The sequence below is a fragment of the Prionailurus bengalensis genome, chromosome C1, assembly GCF_016509475.1.
Source record: "Prionailurus bengalensis isolate Pbe53 chromosome C1, Fcat_Pben_1.1_paternal_pri, whole genome shotgun sequence".
NCBI lineage: Eukaryota > Metazoa > Chordata > Mammalia > Carnivora > Felidae > Prionailurus > Prionailurus bengalensis.
Window position 1 is genome coordinate 207,203,161 of NC_057345.1, and position 19,897 is coordinate 207,223,057.

The 19,897-nt window shown below is 47.8% G+C and overlaps 1 protein-coding gene and 1 long non-coding RNA gene across 2 annotated transcripts in view; both read left to right on the forward strand.

The window, feature by feature from the left end:
• The first annotated feature begins 6,533 nt into the window (after nt 1-6,533).
• LOC122479734 lies at nt 6,534-9,882 on the forward strand. The gene is made up of 2 exons (XR_006296421.1): nt 6,534-7,415; nt 9,608-9,882. It is a non-coding gene; the product is annotated as an uncharacterized LOC122479734 (long non-coding RNA).
• A 3,612-nt stretch (nt 9,883-13,494) lies between these two features.
• Nucleotides 13,495-19,897, forward strand: part of SGPP2 (sphingosine-1-phosphate phosphatase 2) — a 109,812-nt gene continuing 103,409 nt past the window's right edge. The window contains 2 exon segments of the mRNA XM_043577967.1: nt 13,495-13,653; nt 13,656-13,786. Coding sequence (XP_043433902.1) covers nt 13,569-13,653; nt 13,656-13,786 — 216 coding nt within the window. The 5' untranslated portion in view covers nt 13,495-13,568.

The following is a 19,897-nucleotide window of genomic DNA, read 5'->3' on the forward strand; positions in this document are numbered from 1 at the left end:
TTCACAGCAAGGCACCCAGAAGCTGCTGGCCAAACCTCACGTCTGTCATCCTGCGGAACCTTCCACACTAGGCTGCCGGTGCTCCAGGAGCAAAATGGCTTCTGCTACAACGATCTCACTACCATCTTCCCTGTGAGGGCTCCAAACCAGAACTACGCCAGTAAGAGCGAGTTTGGGAAATGTTTTTAGGCCTCCAGCCGTGTGATAAAAGGGAGACTTTGAAGTATTATCTTTTAAGAAATCAGAGAAAAGGCATGGATCCACAAGGTAAAATTATATTAACTTCAACTACCAAAAAATTGGCCTCCTTCCTCCCACACAGCAAAGGCCAGCAAGAGCTCACGCTTTTAGCTGCGAGGGCCCTAGCAGGTGACGCGGGCACTCCTGCCCGTGGGCTCTGTGGCACTGGCACGTCTTCCTGGAAGTCCGTGAGACATGGGGGATGTTTACTATTCACAGGTCACTGACACTGGCACAGATTCTGTTATGCTGCTCTCCCAGAACCAACCACCAAAGCGAAGGTAAACCAAGTCGAGAAAAAGAAGATCATTTAACCCCGGCGAGGGAGAAGACTTTGCACCCACTCCAAAAAGGGGACAACTTCCTGTCTCTTATGAATTAAAAGCTCGCTTGTGTAGGGGCGCCTGGGTGGCCGAGTTGGTTAAGCATCTGGCTCTTGATTTCGGCTCAGGTCATGATCTCCCAGTTTGTGGGATCGAGCCTTGAGTCAGACCCTGTGCTGAGAGCACAGAGACTGCTTGGGATCCTCTCCGTCCTCCCATGGAGTGCCTGGGTGGCTCAGTCACTTGAGCATCCGACTGCAGTTCAGGTCGTGATCTCACAGTCCATGGGTTCGAGCCCTGCATCGGGCTCTGTACTGGCAGCTGAGAGCCTAGAGCCTGCTTCAGATCTGTGTCTCTCTCTCTCTCTCTGCCCCTCCCCTGCTCGCACTCACGCTCTGTCTCTGTCTCTCAAGAATAAATGTTAAAAAAAAAATTTTTTTTTTAATTGCCAATGTGTAAACATACCCTTAATAGAAGTTCCACAAATGTTCAGATGGATGAAATTTAACCTTTTCAAGGAATTTCAAACGCAGGATCAGCTACTGATTGCTAGTTATGCTTAAGGAAGACAAGAAGGTTTGAGGGCCAAATTTATTCCTAGATTTAATGACACTGATGCCTGTCCTGTCTTCTCTACTGCATTCCAGATTCCTTAAGGTAAGGAACCGTCAGCGCAGAGCCCGATGCGGGGCTCGAACCCACGAACCATGAAATCATGACCTGAGCTGAAACCAAGAGTCGGACACCTAACAGACTGAGCCACCCAGGTGCCCCTGGCCTTCCTTGTTTTAAATGCAGTACACCGAGGAGGGCACGTGTTGGGATGAGCCCTGGGTATTGTATGTAAGCGGTGAACCACGGGAATCTATACCAAAAACCAAGAGCACACTGTATACCCTGTATGTTAGCCAGTTGGACAATAAATTATATAAATAAATAAACAACAAATAAGTAAATGAATGAATGAATAAATAAATGAATAATAAATAAATGCAGTGACCGTAAACACAAGTCCTTCAAGGACCAAGCCAGCAATGAAATGAGAAGTGAAGGAAAGGGTGGAAAAGAATACAGAGTGGGGAGAACTGTAGAAAACCCCAGAATGGTGCCCCGTCTAGAGAGGGCAGTGGATATTCAGCTCAGGTGAGTGTTGCCACAATGAATCTTGGCCCTGTCGTACCAGTTGCCAGTTATTAAAGTGAGGCTAGAAATGCATATCGTACACAAAATCACCCGATTCTTTTAGGTTTGCAGTTGTTTGAAGGTTGGCAATGGAGTCTGCTTTTAAGATCCCGGTGTGGGCCAGATTCTGAAACCTCTTGATGTTGGTTCCCGTGTGTCAGTTGGCTCTAACTTTTGTTTTCGGACTTGCTCGTGGAGCCTCTCTGCCGAAGCCATGCTGTAGCCCTGATTCTGAGAGCCTGTATCGGCAGGCCTGGTGGTCGGGGCTCTCGTAAGGAGTGGGTGCTGGTCCTGTGTGCTCGGGCCAGTTACAGATTGGTCATCTGCACACTGTTAGACCATAGGTGCTTCTGCTTAAAGGATCATATTACGGTCCGTGAGTTCGAGCCCCGCGTTGGGCTCTGTGCTGACAGCTGGAGCCTGGAGCCTGCTTCCGATTCTGTGTCTCCCGCTCTCTGCCCCTCCCCCGCTCATGCTCTGTCTCTCTCTGTCTCAAAAATAAATACGCATTAAAAAATATTGTTTTAATGTTGAAGAAGTGCTTGTAATATCTGGTGGCTTCTAGCCACATTTCTATGACTGTCACCTCTTGGTATAATTACAATGATCTCTTTTTCATAAGCATTTTTTTCAGGAACTGGCTCCTCTCACTAGCCAAGCCTGACCAGTGAGAAGGGTTTTAAAAGAAAAAGGGGCGCCTGGGTGGCTCAGTCGGTTAAGCGGCCGACTTCGGCTCAGGCCACGATCTCACGATCCATGAGTTCGAGCCCCACGTCGGGCTCTGGGCTGATGGCTCAGAGCCTGGAGCCTGCTTCCGATTCTGTGTCTCCCTCTCTCTCTGCCCCTCCCCCGTTCATGCTCTGTCTCTCTCTGTCTCAAAAATAAATAAAACGTTAGAAAAAAAAGAAAAATAAACCTTTGCAAATTACAAGAGAAATACATGCCTGTGAAAAACTCCCAACAAATCCCAGGTGCATATAGTAAAAACCCAAAGTTCAGGTTCTTCCTATTCTATGCTGGGAGGCAGCTACATTAGCAAGCGGGTGTTTTTTATCCTGGATCTTCCTCTCTCTCTCTCTTTTTTTTTTTTTTTGCATCCGCACACACAAGCACATGCACACACACACACACGTGCATTTTGTGTCTTTTAGTAGCTTACCCATAGCAAAATGCTATACGTCCTGTTCCATATTATTCTGGGGCTTGCTTTGTTTACTAGACGCTGTGTGTTGGAGGTGATATCTGTGCAGTTTTCCACCCAACTTTTAGCTTGTAGATGACTCATGAATATATGCATGAAGTGTAACTAAAACTGCTTCCCTTCGATATGGAAGTTTATTTAGAGGCCTTAAAATTGCGATAACCAAGTGCTACAGTTCTACCCAGGGCTATGTAATAAACACGGTCTCAGAAAGTGTTAGGTTTGCTGAATTTGTGCTTGGAATCCATTCTACACATGCCCAGGAAACTGGTTATCGGAAGTGGCTCAACAATGAGTGATATTCATTGGAAATGTTCTTTAGGAATAAAAATGATCATCCCTAATACGCCACTTGTAAAGAGTCAAGGACATATTTTTGTTTGTTTGTTTTCAATGGGAGCACTCAGCATACGAGCTCGACCCAGCCAGCACAAGCCTGATGGAATGGGAAGAAACTGTTCACTTTTCTTTATTGCATGTTTTGATGTTTTCTCAAAGCATAAGCCAGAGGGAAGGACTGACTTAAAATTGGTGGGCCTGAGAGATCTCTCCCTTCCTTCGGGTTCTCTAGGTAGATATCGCATGCTAGACTGCACAGTGTTCCTCATAAAGTGCTCAAAATCCATCAAAATGTATTGGAAGAAAAGTATTTTGTGTCATGTGATTTGATTCAGCTGGATTCAAACCAAGAAATCCTGGCTGAAATCAAACTATCTACCAATATTCATGCTTATGAGAGTAGGCACACTGGACCCCTCCTCAAATGTTTGCTGGGGGGGGGGGGGGCGGGGGGGGGAGGGGAATCCAAGATCCCAGCCTTTCTTCTTATTGCCTGCCCTCTTTCTGCCCCGTTTGCAGAACATCACCTGTAACTGTTTTCTTTTAAAGCAAGGTTTTAAGCTGAAATTTCTCCCAGCCTGAGAGGGTTTGTTTTTTTTTTTTCTCCCTAAGAGAATTTATGTTTGATGATTTATTGAAAGTGTCCCAACAGAAAAAAAAACTGGTTTTCATTAGTTAGAAGCAACAAGTGGCACCCTGAACAATGCAAGAGGAGTTTTATGCTTTTACATTTCAAAATTTCCGCGGGCTGGTTAGTCCGTGGAGCCTAGGGCTTTGATCAATTTACCAACAAATGATATGTCGCCAGTCTGCTAAGGCTGTTTGTTACTCCTCAGGTACTTTACATAGTATACGTGAAAAGATATAAATATGCATTAAAAAACAAGCTGCCAGCAATGCAATTCACATATAGTAGTTTGCAAATTCTAAAAGGGTTGTGTGCCAAGAGATCGCTTGGGTCTCAGAATGTGTTACCCGTATAAAGTGACGAGATTTTCAGCAGAGCCCAGGAAGCAATTTGATTCATCATGAGGTGAAATACTATCAATAGATTCACTGAGTTCCAGAATCTCTTGGGAAGCCCCGACTGTGCAGGGCTCTCCAACACTCCATGGGGCTGGGGCAGGTGGGGGTTTAGGGAGGTGGGGTGGGAACTGGTGGTTTCCATGGCAGCAAGAACTGGGCGGGGGGAGGGGGGCTGGGCGGTGCCCTGAGGGTGACAGAAAGGTGGGAAACTGCCCAAGTCTGAGTTCTAGAGCCTCAGTTTCCATGTTCTGCCAATTCCTGGATATCTGAGTTAGGCCTCTTTGGGCCACAAGTAATAGAAATGGGGAACTTGAGACCAGGGGTTCGAGGGTAGCGTGGGAAGAGCCTCCCAAAGACTGAAGCAGGCACCATAGAACCGACTTGGGGGTGGTCTGCTCCCCTCGCCTGCTCCCTGCACATCTGCTACATTTCTTCCTCACGCGATGTAGGCTCTGGTTTCTAAATTTTCTTCTCTTTCGTTCAGCAGATGCCGACTGGGGTCTGGCAATTGCCAAAGAGGAAGCATTTGGGGAGCCCAAATTAGGTCAAGTGTCCAGCCCAAGGTCAGCTCACTCTGGCTTGGTTTGGGGGGAGGGAGGGGGTGGGGGAGCGGGGGAGGGGCCCTAGGACTCCAACATGACCGCCAACCTCCTCTCCTGTTCCTCTTCCTTCCCGCAGGGGAGCCAGCCTGTGGAGGGGAAGGGAATTCCCCCCAGAAGAGCCACGTCCGATGGCAGATCCTGCAAAAAGTATCCAATACATTTTGTAATTTGGGGGAAAATCACGTAAAATGGAGGTAAAAACCACTTGCCTCTCAAGGTCGTAGAATTTACATGCAACAATTTTGAAAATGCGTTGTAAATTCTAAGAGCTCTAAAAACGGCGAGATTTTACTCTTAGTCTAGGTCAGTAGTCATTGAAGGAGGATTTACGGAGCGCTTAGTTCATGCCGGGGATACTTTCCAATACAGACACAAAGAGTAAAAGACAAACCCTGGGACTAGAACGTAATGTAGTAATAGAAGAAATTTCGGAGTCACACAGACCTGCACCGAACCCTCCTGCCACTTACAGTTGGGGGCTTTGGACACGTTTCCTCTTTCTGAGCCTCAGTTTTCTCACCTGTAAAGTGGGAGTGTTACTCCTTATCACAGCCTACACGGCCCTACGGGATCCAGCCTCTGCTCACCCCTCCCCAGTCAGTCCCTGCCCTCAAGCCTCTCCCACCTTGCTGGCCTCTGGTGGTTCCTCCAACTGGCTGAACTTGGGCCTGCCTCAAGGCCTTTCCAGCCACCGTTTCCTCTGTCTGGAATGCTCTTTCTCCTGATCTGGGTAGGGCACGCTCCTTCCTTTCCTTCACTCTACACAAATATCCCTTCCTAAATATGTCTCCCCCCTCCCGGCACCGTGTTCCTTACCCTAAAACTACGTATTTACTTGATAGTTATTAGCTGTGTCCCCCCTAAAATATAAGTTCCATGATCCAAGGGTACTGGGGTGTTTTTGAACTTCTGTGACCCCGAGCCTAGAACAGTACCTGATATTAGTAAATGGACATAATGTCACACAGGGAGAGCCCCATGTGACAACAGAGGAAGAAGAGACTGGAGTGACACTCCCACAAGCCAAGGACCGTGGAGGAAAACCTCCTTTACTGAGAGGATTTTCTACTGCTCTGAGAACACCTCCCCCCCGACCCTGCCCCAGTTCACCTTGGGTTGGATGGGCTTTCCAGACTGGGTTTGGTCTCTTTACCTATCTCCAAGGTAGTCCTGTGGCTTCCAAAGGTACTCTAGGACCAGAATCAGCTGCCTGACACCTTGAACCCTGGACCAGAGCTGCCTGAACATAACATTCAAATCAGGATTAGCATTGTTTGGAAACACCCCAAATGTTCTGCAGTAGATGACTGGTAAGATAAATTGTAGTGTCTCTTCCAATGATACGGAACAATCTCCAATTATATCATAAGTAAGAAAAGCAAGACAGAGAACATTATGTAAAGAATGTTACCATTTGTATATATATAAAAAAAAAACCCAAACAGTAGATTCACATTTGCTTGTCTATGCAATTAAGTAAAATTCCACTTGAAAAAGTCTTAAAAAATGAGTATTATTGGGGCGCCTGGGTGGCTCAGTCATGACTTGGGCTCGGGTCATGATCTCACGGGTCGTGAGTTCGAGCCCCACGTTGGGCTCACTGCTATCAGCACAGAGCCTGCTTCGGATCCTCTGTCCCTCTCTCTCTCTCTTTCTCTCTCTCTCTCTGCCCCTCCCCTGCTGTGCTCTCTCAAAAAATAAACACTTTTTTAAAATCAGAATTATCGAAATGGCGCTGAAATGAATCTCCACATCCCTAGCTGCTGCTCCCTGCCTCCACGTACCATTCATCCAATAGCCAGCCTCCCAAGTCATTGTCTGGAAACACTGCTTTCCTCAGGTTCCTCATTTGCTTTTCAGTGGCTTCTCATTACCTCAAACATACACCACCAACTTTATAATCTGCCATTCAGGGCCCCCTGAGTACAGGCACAATTTATATCTCCCGTGTAACTCCACCACACAGTCCGGGGACTCTCCCCTCCAACCAACACCAAGGGCTCACTGACCCCGGACACGACAGCCATTTCTATGTGACTGAGGGGTTTTGACAAGAATGGGTGCTGAATTTTGTCACATGACTTTTCTGCATGTGTCGAAATGAGCCTATATTGGTTTCTCAGGGCTGCTGGGACGAAGTGCCCCAAACTGGGTGGCTTAAAGGAGTAGGCTTTGTTAATTCACGGTTGTGGAGGCTGGAGGCCTGAGATCTGGGTGTCAGCAGGACCACGCCCCTTCTGAAACCCCTTTGGGGAGGCCTTCCTTGCCTCTCACTAGTTTCTGGTGGGTTGTCAGTGATCGTCGGTCTTCCTTTCAGCCGTGTAGCCCCAAGTTTCTGCTTTCATCAGCAATGGCGGTCTCCCTGTGTGTCTGTCTTCATGCAGAGGTCTTCTTAGAAGCGCACGAGTCCGATGGATCGGGACCCACCTACTCCAGTAGGACCTCATCTTAACTAACTACACCTGCAGTGACTCTGTTTCCCACATAAGATCACATTCTGAGGTACGGGTGTTAGGACTTCAACATAGCTTTTGGGGGAGACACAATTCAACCCACATAAGAAATCATATGACTTTTCCCCTTAGCGCTATTAATAGGATGGACAATACTGATGGATTTTCGTTGTTGTTGTTATTTAATTATACCTGTTAATGTTTCAACTGGAACAAATTGCACTTAGCCGCGATCCATTCTGTTTTAAATGGACTGCTAGATTTTAGCTGTTGATATCTTAAGGTTTTGAACCCTATTCGCAAGTGAGAATATTCTGTTGTTTTCCTTTTAATGCTTTCAGTTTTGAGGTCGATATCATAATGGCTTTATAAAAGGAATATTGAAAAATTCTCTCTTCTGGAATAAGTAGTATTGAGATTATCCATTCTTGAAAGGTGGGGGTAGAATTTCCCTGTGAAGTTATCTAGGGTAAAGTGCTTTTTATGGGGGAGAATTTGAACCCCTTTATCTAGTTCTGTGATGATTGCTCTGTTAGACATTGTTTACCGGGATCAATTTTTAGTGAGTTGTTTCTTTCTAAAAAAATTGTCTGGGGGCGCCTGGGTGGCTCAGTCGGTTAAGCGTCCGACTTCAGCTCAGGTCACGATCTCGCGGTCCGCAGGTTCGAGCCCCGTGTCGGGCTCTGGGCTGATGGCTCAGAGCCTGGAGCCTGCTTCCGATTCTGTGTCTCCCTCTCTCTCTGCCCCTCTCCCGTTCATGCTGTGTCTCTCTCTGTCTCAAAAATAAATAAATGTTAAAAAAAAAATAAAAAAAATTGTCTGTTTCAGGGGCACCTGGGTGGCTCAGTTGGTTAAGTGTCCGACTTCAGCTTAGGTCATGATCTCACGGTTCGTGAGTTTGAGCCCTGCATTGGGTTCTGTGCTGACAGCTCAGAGCCTGGGGCCTGCTTTGGATTCTGTGTCTCCCTTTCTCTTTGCCCTTCCTGCACTCATGTTCTGTCTCTCTCTGTCAAAATAGATAAATAAAAACATCAAAAAATTGTCTATTTCGCCTACATTTTCAGATTTGTTTGCATTGGGCCATGTGAAGTACCTTCTAAGGACTTTCCAAATTTCCTCTGCTTTTAATGATTATTTTTCCTTAGCATTTCTAATTTTGAGCTTTCATGGTTTTTTCCTTTTATTCTTTCTTTGTTATGCTAATGGTGTTTCAATTTTGTTGATTTTTTTCCAAAGATTCAATTTTTGGATTTATCAGTTTCATTGTTTTTCTGTTTTCTAACTTAATGATTTTTGCCTTCAATTGTCTTTAAAAAAATTTTTTTTACCATTTGTTTATTTCTGAGAGAGAGACAGAGACAGAGCATAAGTGGGGGAGGGGCAGAGAGAGGGAGACACAGAATCCAAAGCAGGTTCCAGGCTCTGAGCTGTCAGCACAGAGCCCAACACGGGGCTCAAACCCACAAACCGTGAGATCATGACCCAAGCAGGTGTCAGATGCTTAAGTGACTGAGCCACATAGGCACTCCTCAGTTGTCTTTTTTTTTTTTTTTATTGTTTTTGTTTGTTTACTTACTTAGAGAGAGCGAGCAGGGCTGGGGCAGAGAATGGGAGAGAGAGAGAGAGAGAGAGAGTTCCTCCCCCCATTGTGAGGCTCGAACTCACAAACTATGAGATCATGACCTGAGCTGAAATCCAGAGTCAGATGCTTAACTGACTGAGCCACCCAGGCACCCCTCTGCTTTCAATTGTTTTAAGGCATCTGTAACTTTGGCACATTTGTGAGGTAATTCTAATCCCAGATTTGAGAATTACAGCTGTGGTATGTGTAGTTTTTCACTAGTAATCGGTCTTCGGATAGCCTATGTTTTTCACTACACCAGTTTCCTATTATTGCACATTTTTTTGTGTACGTGTATCTTATTTCTGCAACAGATGGACGCTGGTTGAGGCCAAGGCTATGTATCATATTTGTTAGGGATGATAAAGACTGATATGGCAGGTATGAAGTTAGAAAATTAACACAGATGTGAAGAACCTATAGTGGGAAGCTTCCAAAATGGAGGTCCTGGTAATCCCTACACCCTACCATTCACACTTTTGTCTTATCCCCTCTCTCCTTGAATGTGGGCTGGACCTAGTGACTTGCTTCTAATAAGTAGAATATGATAGAATATTGGTGTACGACCTCCAATATCTGATTATAAAAGATGGCTACATTGTCTTCTCTGATCCTCTCAGAAGGAACGAAGGGAGCTGGTGGGTGGGCTGTGAGCTGTCCCATGGAGAGACCCATATGGCAAGGAAGAGAGGGTGGCCCCTGGCCAATAGCCCACGAAGAATGGAAATCTACCAGCCACCACTTCAGTGATTTTGGAAGCTGATCTACCTTCGGTTGAGCCTTGAGGTGACTGCAACCTTGTGAGAAACCCAGAGCCAGAGGACCCAGTTAAGATGTTCCTTGGATTCCTGACCCACAGAAACTTCATGATAATAAATGTTGTTGTTTTAAGCCACTATTTGTGGGACAATTTGTTATGCAGCTGTGGTAACCAATATACAATCCCAACCCTGGCCACCTGTCTTGATCTAAGGAATACTGCCAAGTTGAAAACTGAATGGTCTAGTTGCCATTTGGAAGTGACCTGCTCTGTAGAGAGAGAACTCTAAAAGAATTTAAAATGCAATAATGCAATCATTATGAAAGTTTTTCATTTAAAAGGCATTTTAACACCATGTTCTTCTAATTTTTTTTGAATTTTTTTTAACGTTTATTATGTTTTAGAGAAAGAGAGAGACAGTAGGGAAGGGGCAGAGAGAGGGAGACACAGAATCTGAAACAGGCTCCAGGCTCTGAGCTGGCAGCACAGAGCCCGATGCGGGGCTCGAACTCACAGACCAAGAGATCATGACCTGAGCTGTAGTCGGACACTTAACCAACTGAGCCACCCAGGCGCCCCACTCGTTTTGATTCAATAAAGATGTGACAGTTTTCCCTTCGAATTTACTTATTTTTAGTGCTTTCTTTTTTTAAAAAGATTGTTATCTGCCCATGAGTATTTAGAATGTGTCAAATCAAAGACAGACTGCCTAGATAAAATCGAGCAGGTCATGGGTTGAATTATAACATAGATTTATATTGCACAACATTTAAATCAACATTGGTTCGATTTCCATCCACCAAAAAAAATCTGTCCTCTCTTCTTTCACAGAAATAGAGTCTAAGCGGGACATAAGCTGCCCTCTAAGGATGACATTTCCAAGCCTGTCTTGGGCCATGTACCGATGTTCTTACTGATGCAACATAGACTGCTGTTTAGGACATTCACTGGATTTCAGACGTGCCCATAACCCAGCTGCAATCATGCAGAGGAGGACAGTGACCTTCGGCTTGGTCTCACGGGGTAGTGAAGCAATAAGATGAAAAGAACCTGAGTTACCGTGTAGCATCATGAAGCAGAACTTCCCACACCCAGACCTCTCACCTGGGAACTGTTACATGAAGGGGAAATCAAATAGCTGTGCTCTTTAAGCCACTGGATTTTGGGGTCTCTTTTTTACAGCAATTTAACCTTCGTTCTAATGAATACATCCATCATCGTTCCTTTACAATATGTCACTTGGCAATTATTATATACACAACGAAGCAAAGTACAAATACCTTGACTTCTGCCCCGGGCCAGGGGTGGGGCGGGGAGAAACAGCAAAAATTTTTCCCCCAGGCATGACTAGTGCTAAACTGTCCAAAAAGCTACAGGTTATTTTTCCTGCATCCAATTTATTTATTTATACGCATGACTTCAGGCTACCCTGTAACTGCTCCACTAGATGTTATATTGGCACAGTCCTTCAGTTTACCACTTCGCTTCTCAAAGACGGTGATTTTTGTTAGATTGGTTGGGAAATTTATTGTCAGGACATCAGCCTGTGCTTAGAAGACAGGATCTGGGGAAGCATACGGATCCCTGCCAGAGGTCACCAGCTTTTCAGTGTCACTCGAGACGTTCGGGGCCCAATCCTCCTGAAGATTCCTGCCTAAATTGAATGTTTCTGGCACATGCAATGCTATGTCACCCGGTCGCCTTCTAAAGCTTTTTCACAATAGCCTTGTAAGACAGGAGGCGCGGGTTATTCTTCTATCACAGGAAAAGACTGAGGCACACGGTGACATCACAAGTCACTGGAAGCCAGAGCCAGCACATGGCCCTCCAAGGAGGTAAAGTAGACTGTGTGAACGTACAATTCTTTGGCTTTATGTTACATGGGTTGTGCTCGCCTGGCTTCTTTTTCTACGTGAGAGGAAAGGAAAACTGAAGCATTAAATTGCAGAGATACATCACTCCAGTGTCTTCATGGGAAAACCTGTTCCTTTTTTTTTTTAAACATTTTTTTTAACGTTTATTTATTTTTGAGATAGAGAGAGACAGAGCATGAACGGGGGAGGGTCACAGAGAGAGGGAGACACAGAATCTGAAACAGGCTCCAGGCTCTGAGCGGTCAGCACAGAGCCCGACGCGGGGCTCGAACCCACGGACCGTGAGATCATGACCTGAGCCGAAGTCGGATGCTTAACCGACCGAGCCACCTAGGCGCCCCAAAACCTGTTCCTTTAAACACATAAAAACAACAGGTCACGGACGACTCCAACTTTAGCCTTTAAAACTAAATTATAGGCTTTGGGCCCAGTGGCTGTAAATGACAGCAACATTGGGGAGAGGGGCCTTCTGCTTCCGGGACCCGACGTCTCCACCTGCTTGTGACAGCAGCCCTGTGCGCCTTCTGTAAGTTAAGTATCTCCAAAATTTCACTGCTTTCTCTGCCACCTTGATCTTGCTCTCCATCAGGCTGGGGAAGGAGAGCAGAAACTAAGCCATGAGGGAGACCAAATCATCCTTGGACGCTACGTCCCAAAGGCTTCCTGATCTAAAAGGACAACTGGAGGAATGGAAAGCGGCAGGTGTTTGTTCATAGTCATTTGTGCAACTAAATACTCAGAAGCCTTTGCATGGCTACCAGGGGGCACGGGGCCCGAGGCTGCAAACGGAACGCAGGACTAGGATTGTACTTTTGTTGCAGACTGAGCTGCTGGGCCTAATTGACCTCACTCCACCTGAGGAAGTGCAGAGGCCCCGGCAGCGGGGGGGGGGGGGGGGGGGGGGGGGGGGGGGGTGTATCTCTGAGCTTCTAGGAGATTCTAGCAAGAGGAAGACAAACCAAGGCCACCTGCAGGACATTTCCTTTGCTTCTCTCCTGCTGGGATCCTTAAAGCAGGCCTGGCTTCAGCTGCAGCGAGATGTCAAATCCTCCTCCCAGCCCTACACCTTGATCCCTCAGGGTCTAAAGGTCACGGAAGATCTCCTTCCGTCTCTCCAGCGCCCTTGCCTAAAGTAAGTAGAGGCAGAGCAGAAACAAGTAGCAGGGAGAGGCAGCAGCATCTTTCTCAATGCAGAAAACCGAGAAAGAACAGCGTTTCCTCCACACCCCTCTGAAGGTGTTCATGAACCCGACTGCCAAATCACAAGAGCAGGGGCAAGGACTCGGAGGATGATTCAGGGTATGCTTTCAACTCCCTCCGTTCTTGAGCAAGGTCGAGGAGGTCGGGCTTCGGGGAGACGTTGCATCAGTTTGGGAAGAACTTGGGCACCTTCCTGAGGGGGCCCATTCTTGCGCGAAGCAGGCAAAGAAAGGCAGGAGTAGACGGCTGGGTGAGGGAGCTGGAAGGAAGTCCGACCTCACCTTGGGCTCAATAGTGAAAGTGGGGTCACTACGGGATCAGCCCGCGCATGGCAGGAAGGACCCGCTCAGGTCCGCACTGTGCTCGGCCGCTCCCATTAGGTGGCACGTCTGCACCGGCCCGAAGGGATGGGGGGTGCGGGGGCGCGAAGAGGGGTGCGGTTGAGACACCTGTGCGCCTCCGCCCAGTAGCGACCGGGCCGGACGCCGGGGACTGCCCGAGCCCGTCCGAGCCCGCGGGGAGGGAAAGGAGGGCGGGACGCGCCCCGCGCAAGGTGGAGGCAGCCACCTGGGCGCCCGCGCGCGGGGCGGCGCTAGGACCCGAGCGGCGCACCTGTTGGCCGGCGCCCCGGGCCCCGCCCGCCCTCCGCCCGGAGTGCCCGGCCCGGCTGGAGCGAGAGCGGCGGGGACAGTGCGAGCCGAGGGCATCGGCGTGGCGGCGGCGGCGGCGCGCGGCCCCGGGCTCACCATGGCCGAGCTGCTCCGGAGCCTGCAGGATTCCCAGCTCGTCGCTCGCTTCCAGCGCCGCTGCGGGCTCTTCCCGGCGCCGGAGGAAGGCCCCCGGAGAACGGCGCGGACCCCGCGGAGGACGCGGCGCGGGCGCTGGGGCTCGGGCATCTGTCTGACGCCAACGGCAAGGGCGGCGGGGGGCCGGCCAACGGGCTGCGGAGAGTCTCGGCCCCGCAGGTAACCGCTGCCAGGTGTTCTCCGCGGTGGGGGAGGGGGCAGCCTGCGGACGTGCTGGGCCTGCAGACTCCGCGACGCGGGGACCCGCGAGCGCCATCCCAGCGGCGACCCGGCTCCCGGCGCCGGGTATGGGGGGGAGGGGGGGCTCCGGTCACCAGGATGCCACCTCTGAGGCGGCCAGGTCGCAGCCAGGTCTGTTCCGACATCAGATGCACCAGGAGCTTTAGATGCAGTCTAAAGACTTTCTGCCTTCGTAAGTGAAATGTATGTTCGCGAATATCCTCCCAAATGTGTAAGAGTTACGTAATTGGAAAGAGGAGGGGAGATGTCCTTGACATTTTCACGAGAGGCTTCTCCGGAGAGAAATTCTGCGAACCCCCCAGCCCCCACCCCAGGGATTCATGAGTTTCCTCCCATCCCCCCTTCCCTGGTCCACACCCAAGGGGCTCCGTGTGCCCTTCACTGCCCTGCATTTCCAGCTCGAAGGACAGAAGTTCAGGTTTAAATACCGCTCCTGGAGAGGTCCACAACCCCCACCCCCTCCCAACAGGGGGTCCGAGACGCCACCCCTGCCCTGCCGAGTGGGTCTCTTATTAACTGGCACCAGGGACTTTTGACAGATGCTGTCAAGAAAAAAAGGTTCCACGCGCTCCCCTCCAGGCTTTCGGAGAGTGTGGTTATACAACCCACTGCGGCTTCGGGGAGCCAGCGCAGTGCATAGAGACTCCGGGGCGGGAGGGACCACAGAAGCTGCAAATGCGGGGGCGGTGGGGGGGCTCTCTGCTGCGGTGACCTGCCCTGGGCACCCACAGAAGCTGCCCTTTCCCTGGGCGAGGTACAAGGTGCCAAGGAAAGAAGCAATGTATTTACAATTGCAACTACTTTTGGGGGCGGGGAGCCGGTTTGGTGACCGGAAGGTGGCATTTATTTATGAGTAGATTTCTAGATCTAGTAACTGAAGAAGAACCTGGCTTCCATGTGGGATGGGATATTGTGAGCATCGAATTACAAAAACTTATTGGAGGGGGGGGGGTGTATTCCATTCTAGAAAAACCCTCTATAATTTTCTTTGTCTTTTTAATAGTTTCTTCTCGGTCCCACATGACATCTAGTAACTTTTAAATTTTTTTAAGCTTATTTATTTTGAGAGAGACAGAGACAGAGTGGGAGGGGGAGCAGAGGGAGAGAGAAAGAATCCCAGGTAGGCTCTGTGCTGCCAGCACAGAGCCCAATGCAGGGCCAGAACTCACGACACCGTGAGATCATGACCTGAGCTGAAACCAAGAGTCAGACATTTAACTGACTGAGCCACCCAGGCGCCCCAACATCTAGTAACTTTTAGATAAATTTGAGACCCACCCACCTTGCCTTTTGCCTTGTCTTAAAAACGGGACAGAGGAGAGAAGAACCGTCACGTACTGGAAATGTGGCACAGCTTTTTCTATGCACACACACACACGCACACACGCACGCCATTTACACACACAGGTGGGTGCACAGACTGCTTTTTGTTGCTCTCTGCCCACACGCTTCCCCTGTTTCTCGAATTCAGGAAGCTGAAGAAGTGTGCATTTTCCCACTAGTGCTTTTCAAACTGTTTGAAACATTACTTTTGGTGAGGAAACTAAATTCTGGACAAGGATCCTGTTGTGCTTTAAAATTTTTTTTTTTAATGTTTATTTATTTTTGAGACAGAGACAGAGCATGAATGGGGGAGGGTCAGAGAGAGGGAGACACAGAATCCGAAACAGGCTCCAGGCTCTGAGCTGGCAGCACAGAGCCCGACGCGGGGCTCGAACTCACGGACCGCGAGATCATGACCTGAGCCGAAGTCGGACGCTTAACCGACTGAGCCACCCAGGCGCCCCCCCTGTTGTGCTTTAAAAGCACTCAGATAAGCAGGGTGCCTGGGTGGCTCTGTCGGTTGAGGGTCCAATTTCAGCTCAGGTCATGATCTCACAGTTCATGAGTTCGAGCCCCGCGTCGGGCTCTGTGCTGACAGCTCAGAGCCTGGAGCCTGCTTCAGATTCTGTCTTCCTCTCTCTCTCTCTGCCCCTCCCGTGCTCAAGCTCTGTTCTGTCTCTCAAAGAATGAATAAACGTTAAAAAAAAATTTTTTTTTAAGTGCAACAAGCAGATTTCTTACAGAGAATTGTCTTCTACCGGCTTAGAAAGCCGGGGCACTCAGCCACATAGTAGGGGTGTCCCCCTTCCTGTGCCAACACATGACTTCACTTACCATAGATCATGAAATACTAAGAGGAAGCTAAAAGTTCATGATAAGAGGTCACTGTGTTGAGGGGGAAAATACCCCACAAGAGCATTTGATACATTTGAGCATTTGAGAAGTTAATGAACGTTTTTAAAGATGAGTCTGTTTCAGGTGACTTGGGAAGATTAGTATTTTGCAAATCCAGGGAGAGTTCCCAAAGGAAAATGATTGACACCTGCCCTGGGCAATTAATAGGACCTTAAGGGGGTGGTTGGAAACTTCTCTCCAGCAGCTCTCCCCCCTCCCCCCACCCCCGGGACTTTTGGCCTCGACCCAGCCCGTGGTCTGCCTCAGCTGCCTGTCCTTTCTCCAAACAGTCCCACTCATCCCTCAGCTTCAAAGGTCAGTTCAAGAGACACCTTTGCTCACCTTCCAGTCTCACTCCCCCTCTTACAGGCTCTCTTTGTTTCCTGTGATTCTTCATTATAGCATGTATCACATTGTGCAAACATGCCTTTGTGTGGCTGATTATTGCCAGTCTCCAGCGCGCGATAAGCTCTCAGAATGCAGGAAACTTGCCTGGTGTGCTCATTTTCTTCACATGGGAGATCAGTGAATTTTGTGAATGTGAGTGCAGGCTGCAAAATTAAACCTGCCTTTTAAGAGCAAGATAAGCAGATTTCTTGCAAAGACCTCTCTTCTTGCTTCGGCGGCGAACAGAATGGTAGGGGTTGTCCCCTTCCCATCCCAAACACGACTGCACTCACTATAGATGATGAAAAAGGAAGAGAGAGCTAAAAATCCAAGATAAGATATGAAAGATTTTTTTCGTTGGAGACTAAATATTGAAAATCAGGTTTTTTTGCCCACCAAGCCTAGAAGGCAGGCAGCTCTTGGACGCTGATTTAGGTCCTTCAAACAGTAGAGAAGTGTTTCATTTGGGTGACTTTAGAATGCAACAAATCGAATTTTTCTCACCTCCCACATTTGCTGAATGTATTTTAATTCTTAAAACAGGACAAATGTGGAAATGATTAAGGGCCTCCTTTACAAATTCTCCTGTAACACCATAGCACTGATTAGTTAAAGATTAACTACATCTTTTACAAACCGGGGCTGGGCCGGGTTTGCACAAAGCTGTCATTGACTAAGTCAGAGTGGACCTCAGAGATTTCCTGGTAGTCATGACTTTCACAGGCAGGTTCCGACTCCTAGAAGGTTAAATGCTTTATGGAGGACTTCCCAGGTGCCCACACAGTGAGACCTTTTGACTCCCGAGTCTAAACTTCTCTCCACCATGCACCTTCCAGGGAAAAACTCCAGGGTTTCATTTTATCTGTCTCACTGAGCAGGTGTGAGGTGTTGGGGCTGGTTGGGAGCGGGGCGGAGGCTGGGTGGAAAGAGAACGCGTGGCTCTCGGTCTGCAAGGGTAACTGTACGAGAACCTTCTTGGTAGTAGCCAAGATCAAGAGGCAGGGATCCTGGGACCGAGTAGAAGGGCAAACGCCTGGTTACAATTGTGGTGTTTTTTGGTTTTGGGTTTTTGGTGTTTGTTTTTTTTTTTTTCCTGTGATAAAGCCAGCGTGGATATAACGGTATTTTGATTTTTTTTTTTTTTTTTTAATCATCGCTGCTTACTCAACTCAGTTGCCTTCAGATGGACGGTGCAGTGCCGTTCCCCGTCACCCTGTTAGACCGGAGTGGTCTTTCCAAATTGTACCGTGCTCAATAAATACTTTTTGATAACTATTTGCGCAGACATCGTCTTACAGTTGGGTTGAGGCAGGGATCGAAGATACGTTGTTTACGGAAGTCTTTGTACTCCTTCCTGTTCCCTTCTTGAAACCTTTGGGGCCCTCCAGGTGCGTCAATCCACGAAAACCCACCCTTGATTTTACTGGCTTGCGAACGTGCCAAGAACCATCTTAGGAATCAGGACACCTAGATCTGGCTCCGCCTCTGTGACTCAGGGAACTTCTCTGGGCCGCATCTGCAAATGGGCACAATGGAACAGAACCGTGGGTTTCCACCTGGGGCTGGCCATTAGCGCCAATTAGAGGAGCTTTAAAAACAAGCAAAAAAAAGCCCATGTCTGGGGGCCAGGTCAGAGGTGGAGGCTGAAGAAACTGGCAAACAGAGACGGGAGGCTCCAACTTCTCTTCTCCTGGGGCCGACCACCCTTAATGTGCTCAGGACGTGGATAGGGATGCTGGAGGCAGCGGTCGAAGTTGCTGCCACCTTTTGGCTGGGTTAAAACTCAACTGGCCAACAGGTCGAACTTCCCCTTTTGATGATCTTTGATGTTCCAGTTTGAAATGGTAAAAGCCCCTTTGAAAAGGAACCTTCGACCATTTTTTCCTAGTTACAGACATGGTTCAGATGAGAAACTTGGAAAAAATACCAAGAAGTTAAATCCAAGCCCATTATACCACTGCCCAAAGATAATCATTCGGTAAATGTTCAATCTCATTTTTCGTAGCTCTGTGTTACTCCATAGCATGGTCAAAGTACAATTTAGCCTGTTGTTGGGCTTTTAGGCTGTGTCTGGTTTTTGCATTAAAAATAACATCTTGGGGCGCCTGGGTGGCGCAGTCGGTTAAGCGTCCGACTCTAAAGTCACGATCTCGCACTCCGTGAGTTCGAGCCCCGCGTCGGGCTCTGGGCTGATGCCTCAGAGCCTGGAGCCTGTTTCCGATTCTGTGTCTCCTTCTCTCTCTGCCCCTCCCCCGTTCATGCTCTGTCTCTCTCTGTCCCAAAAATAAATAAACGTTGAAAAAAAAAATTAAAAAAAAAATAACATCTTTGTACAAGTACCTTTCCACATACCTTGATTGTCTTTTTTATTTAATTTTATGTTTTTATTTTTAGAGAGCAAAGGAGGGAGAAGGGCAATGGGAGAGGAGAGAGAGAGAGAGAGGGAGAGATAGTGAGAGATAGGTCTTGATCCCAAGACCCTGGGAACATAACCTGAGCCAAAATTAAGAGTCAGATGCTCAACCAATTGAGATGCCCCAGTGCCCCTGTTTGATTGTCTTTTTAAATTGAGATGTCATTGATACATAGGGTTCTATTAGTTACAGGTGCGCAACAGAATGATTCAATATTTGTAAATATTGTGAAATGATCACAGTAGGTCTAGTTAATATCCATCATCACGCATAATTGCAGTGTTTCTTCTTGTGATGAGAACTTTTATTCTTGTGATGAGAACTTTTAAGATCTCTCTTAGCAACTTTCAGATATACATTATTAACTATAGCCACCATGCCATACATTACATCCCCATGATTTATTTATTTTGTGACTTCAAGTTTGTATTTTGTGACCACCTTCGCCCATTTCACCCACCCCACCCCCACTGCCTCTGGCAACCACCAATCTGTTCTCTTTTCTATAAATTCACGTTTTTTGTTTGTTTCATATGTAAATGAGATCATATGGTGTTTGTTTTTCTCTGACTTATTTTACTAAGATAATGCCCTGAAGTTCCATCCATATTCTCCAAAGTGGCAAGATTTCCTTCTTTTTTATGGCCAAATATTTCAGTGTGTGTTTGTGTGTGGCACATTTTCTTTATTCATCCATCAGTGGACACTCAAGTTATTTCCAAATCTCAGCTGTTATAAATAACGCTGAAATCTTTTGGAGTTAGTGTTTTTTTTTTTTAATTTCTTTAACGTTCATTTATTTTTGAGAAAGACAGCGTGCGGCAGGGGATGAGCAGAGAGAGAGGGAGACACAGAATCCGCAGCAGGCTCCTGGCTCTGAGCTGTCAGCACAGAGCCTGACGCGGGGCTCGAACTCACAGACCGTGAGATCATGACCTGAGCCAAAGTCGGATGCTTAACTGACTGAGTCACCCAGGTGCCCCTGGAGTTAGTGTTTTTTTTTTTTTTCCTC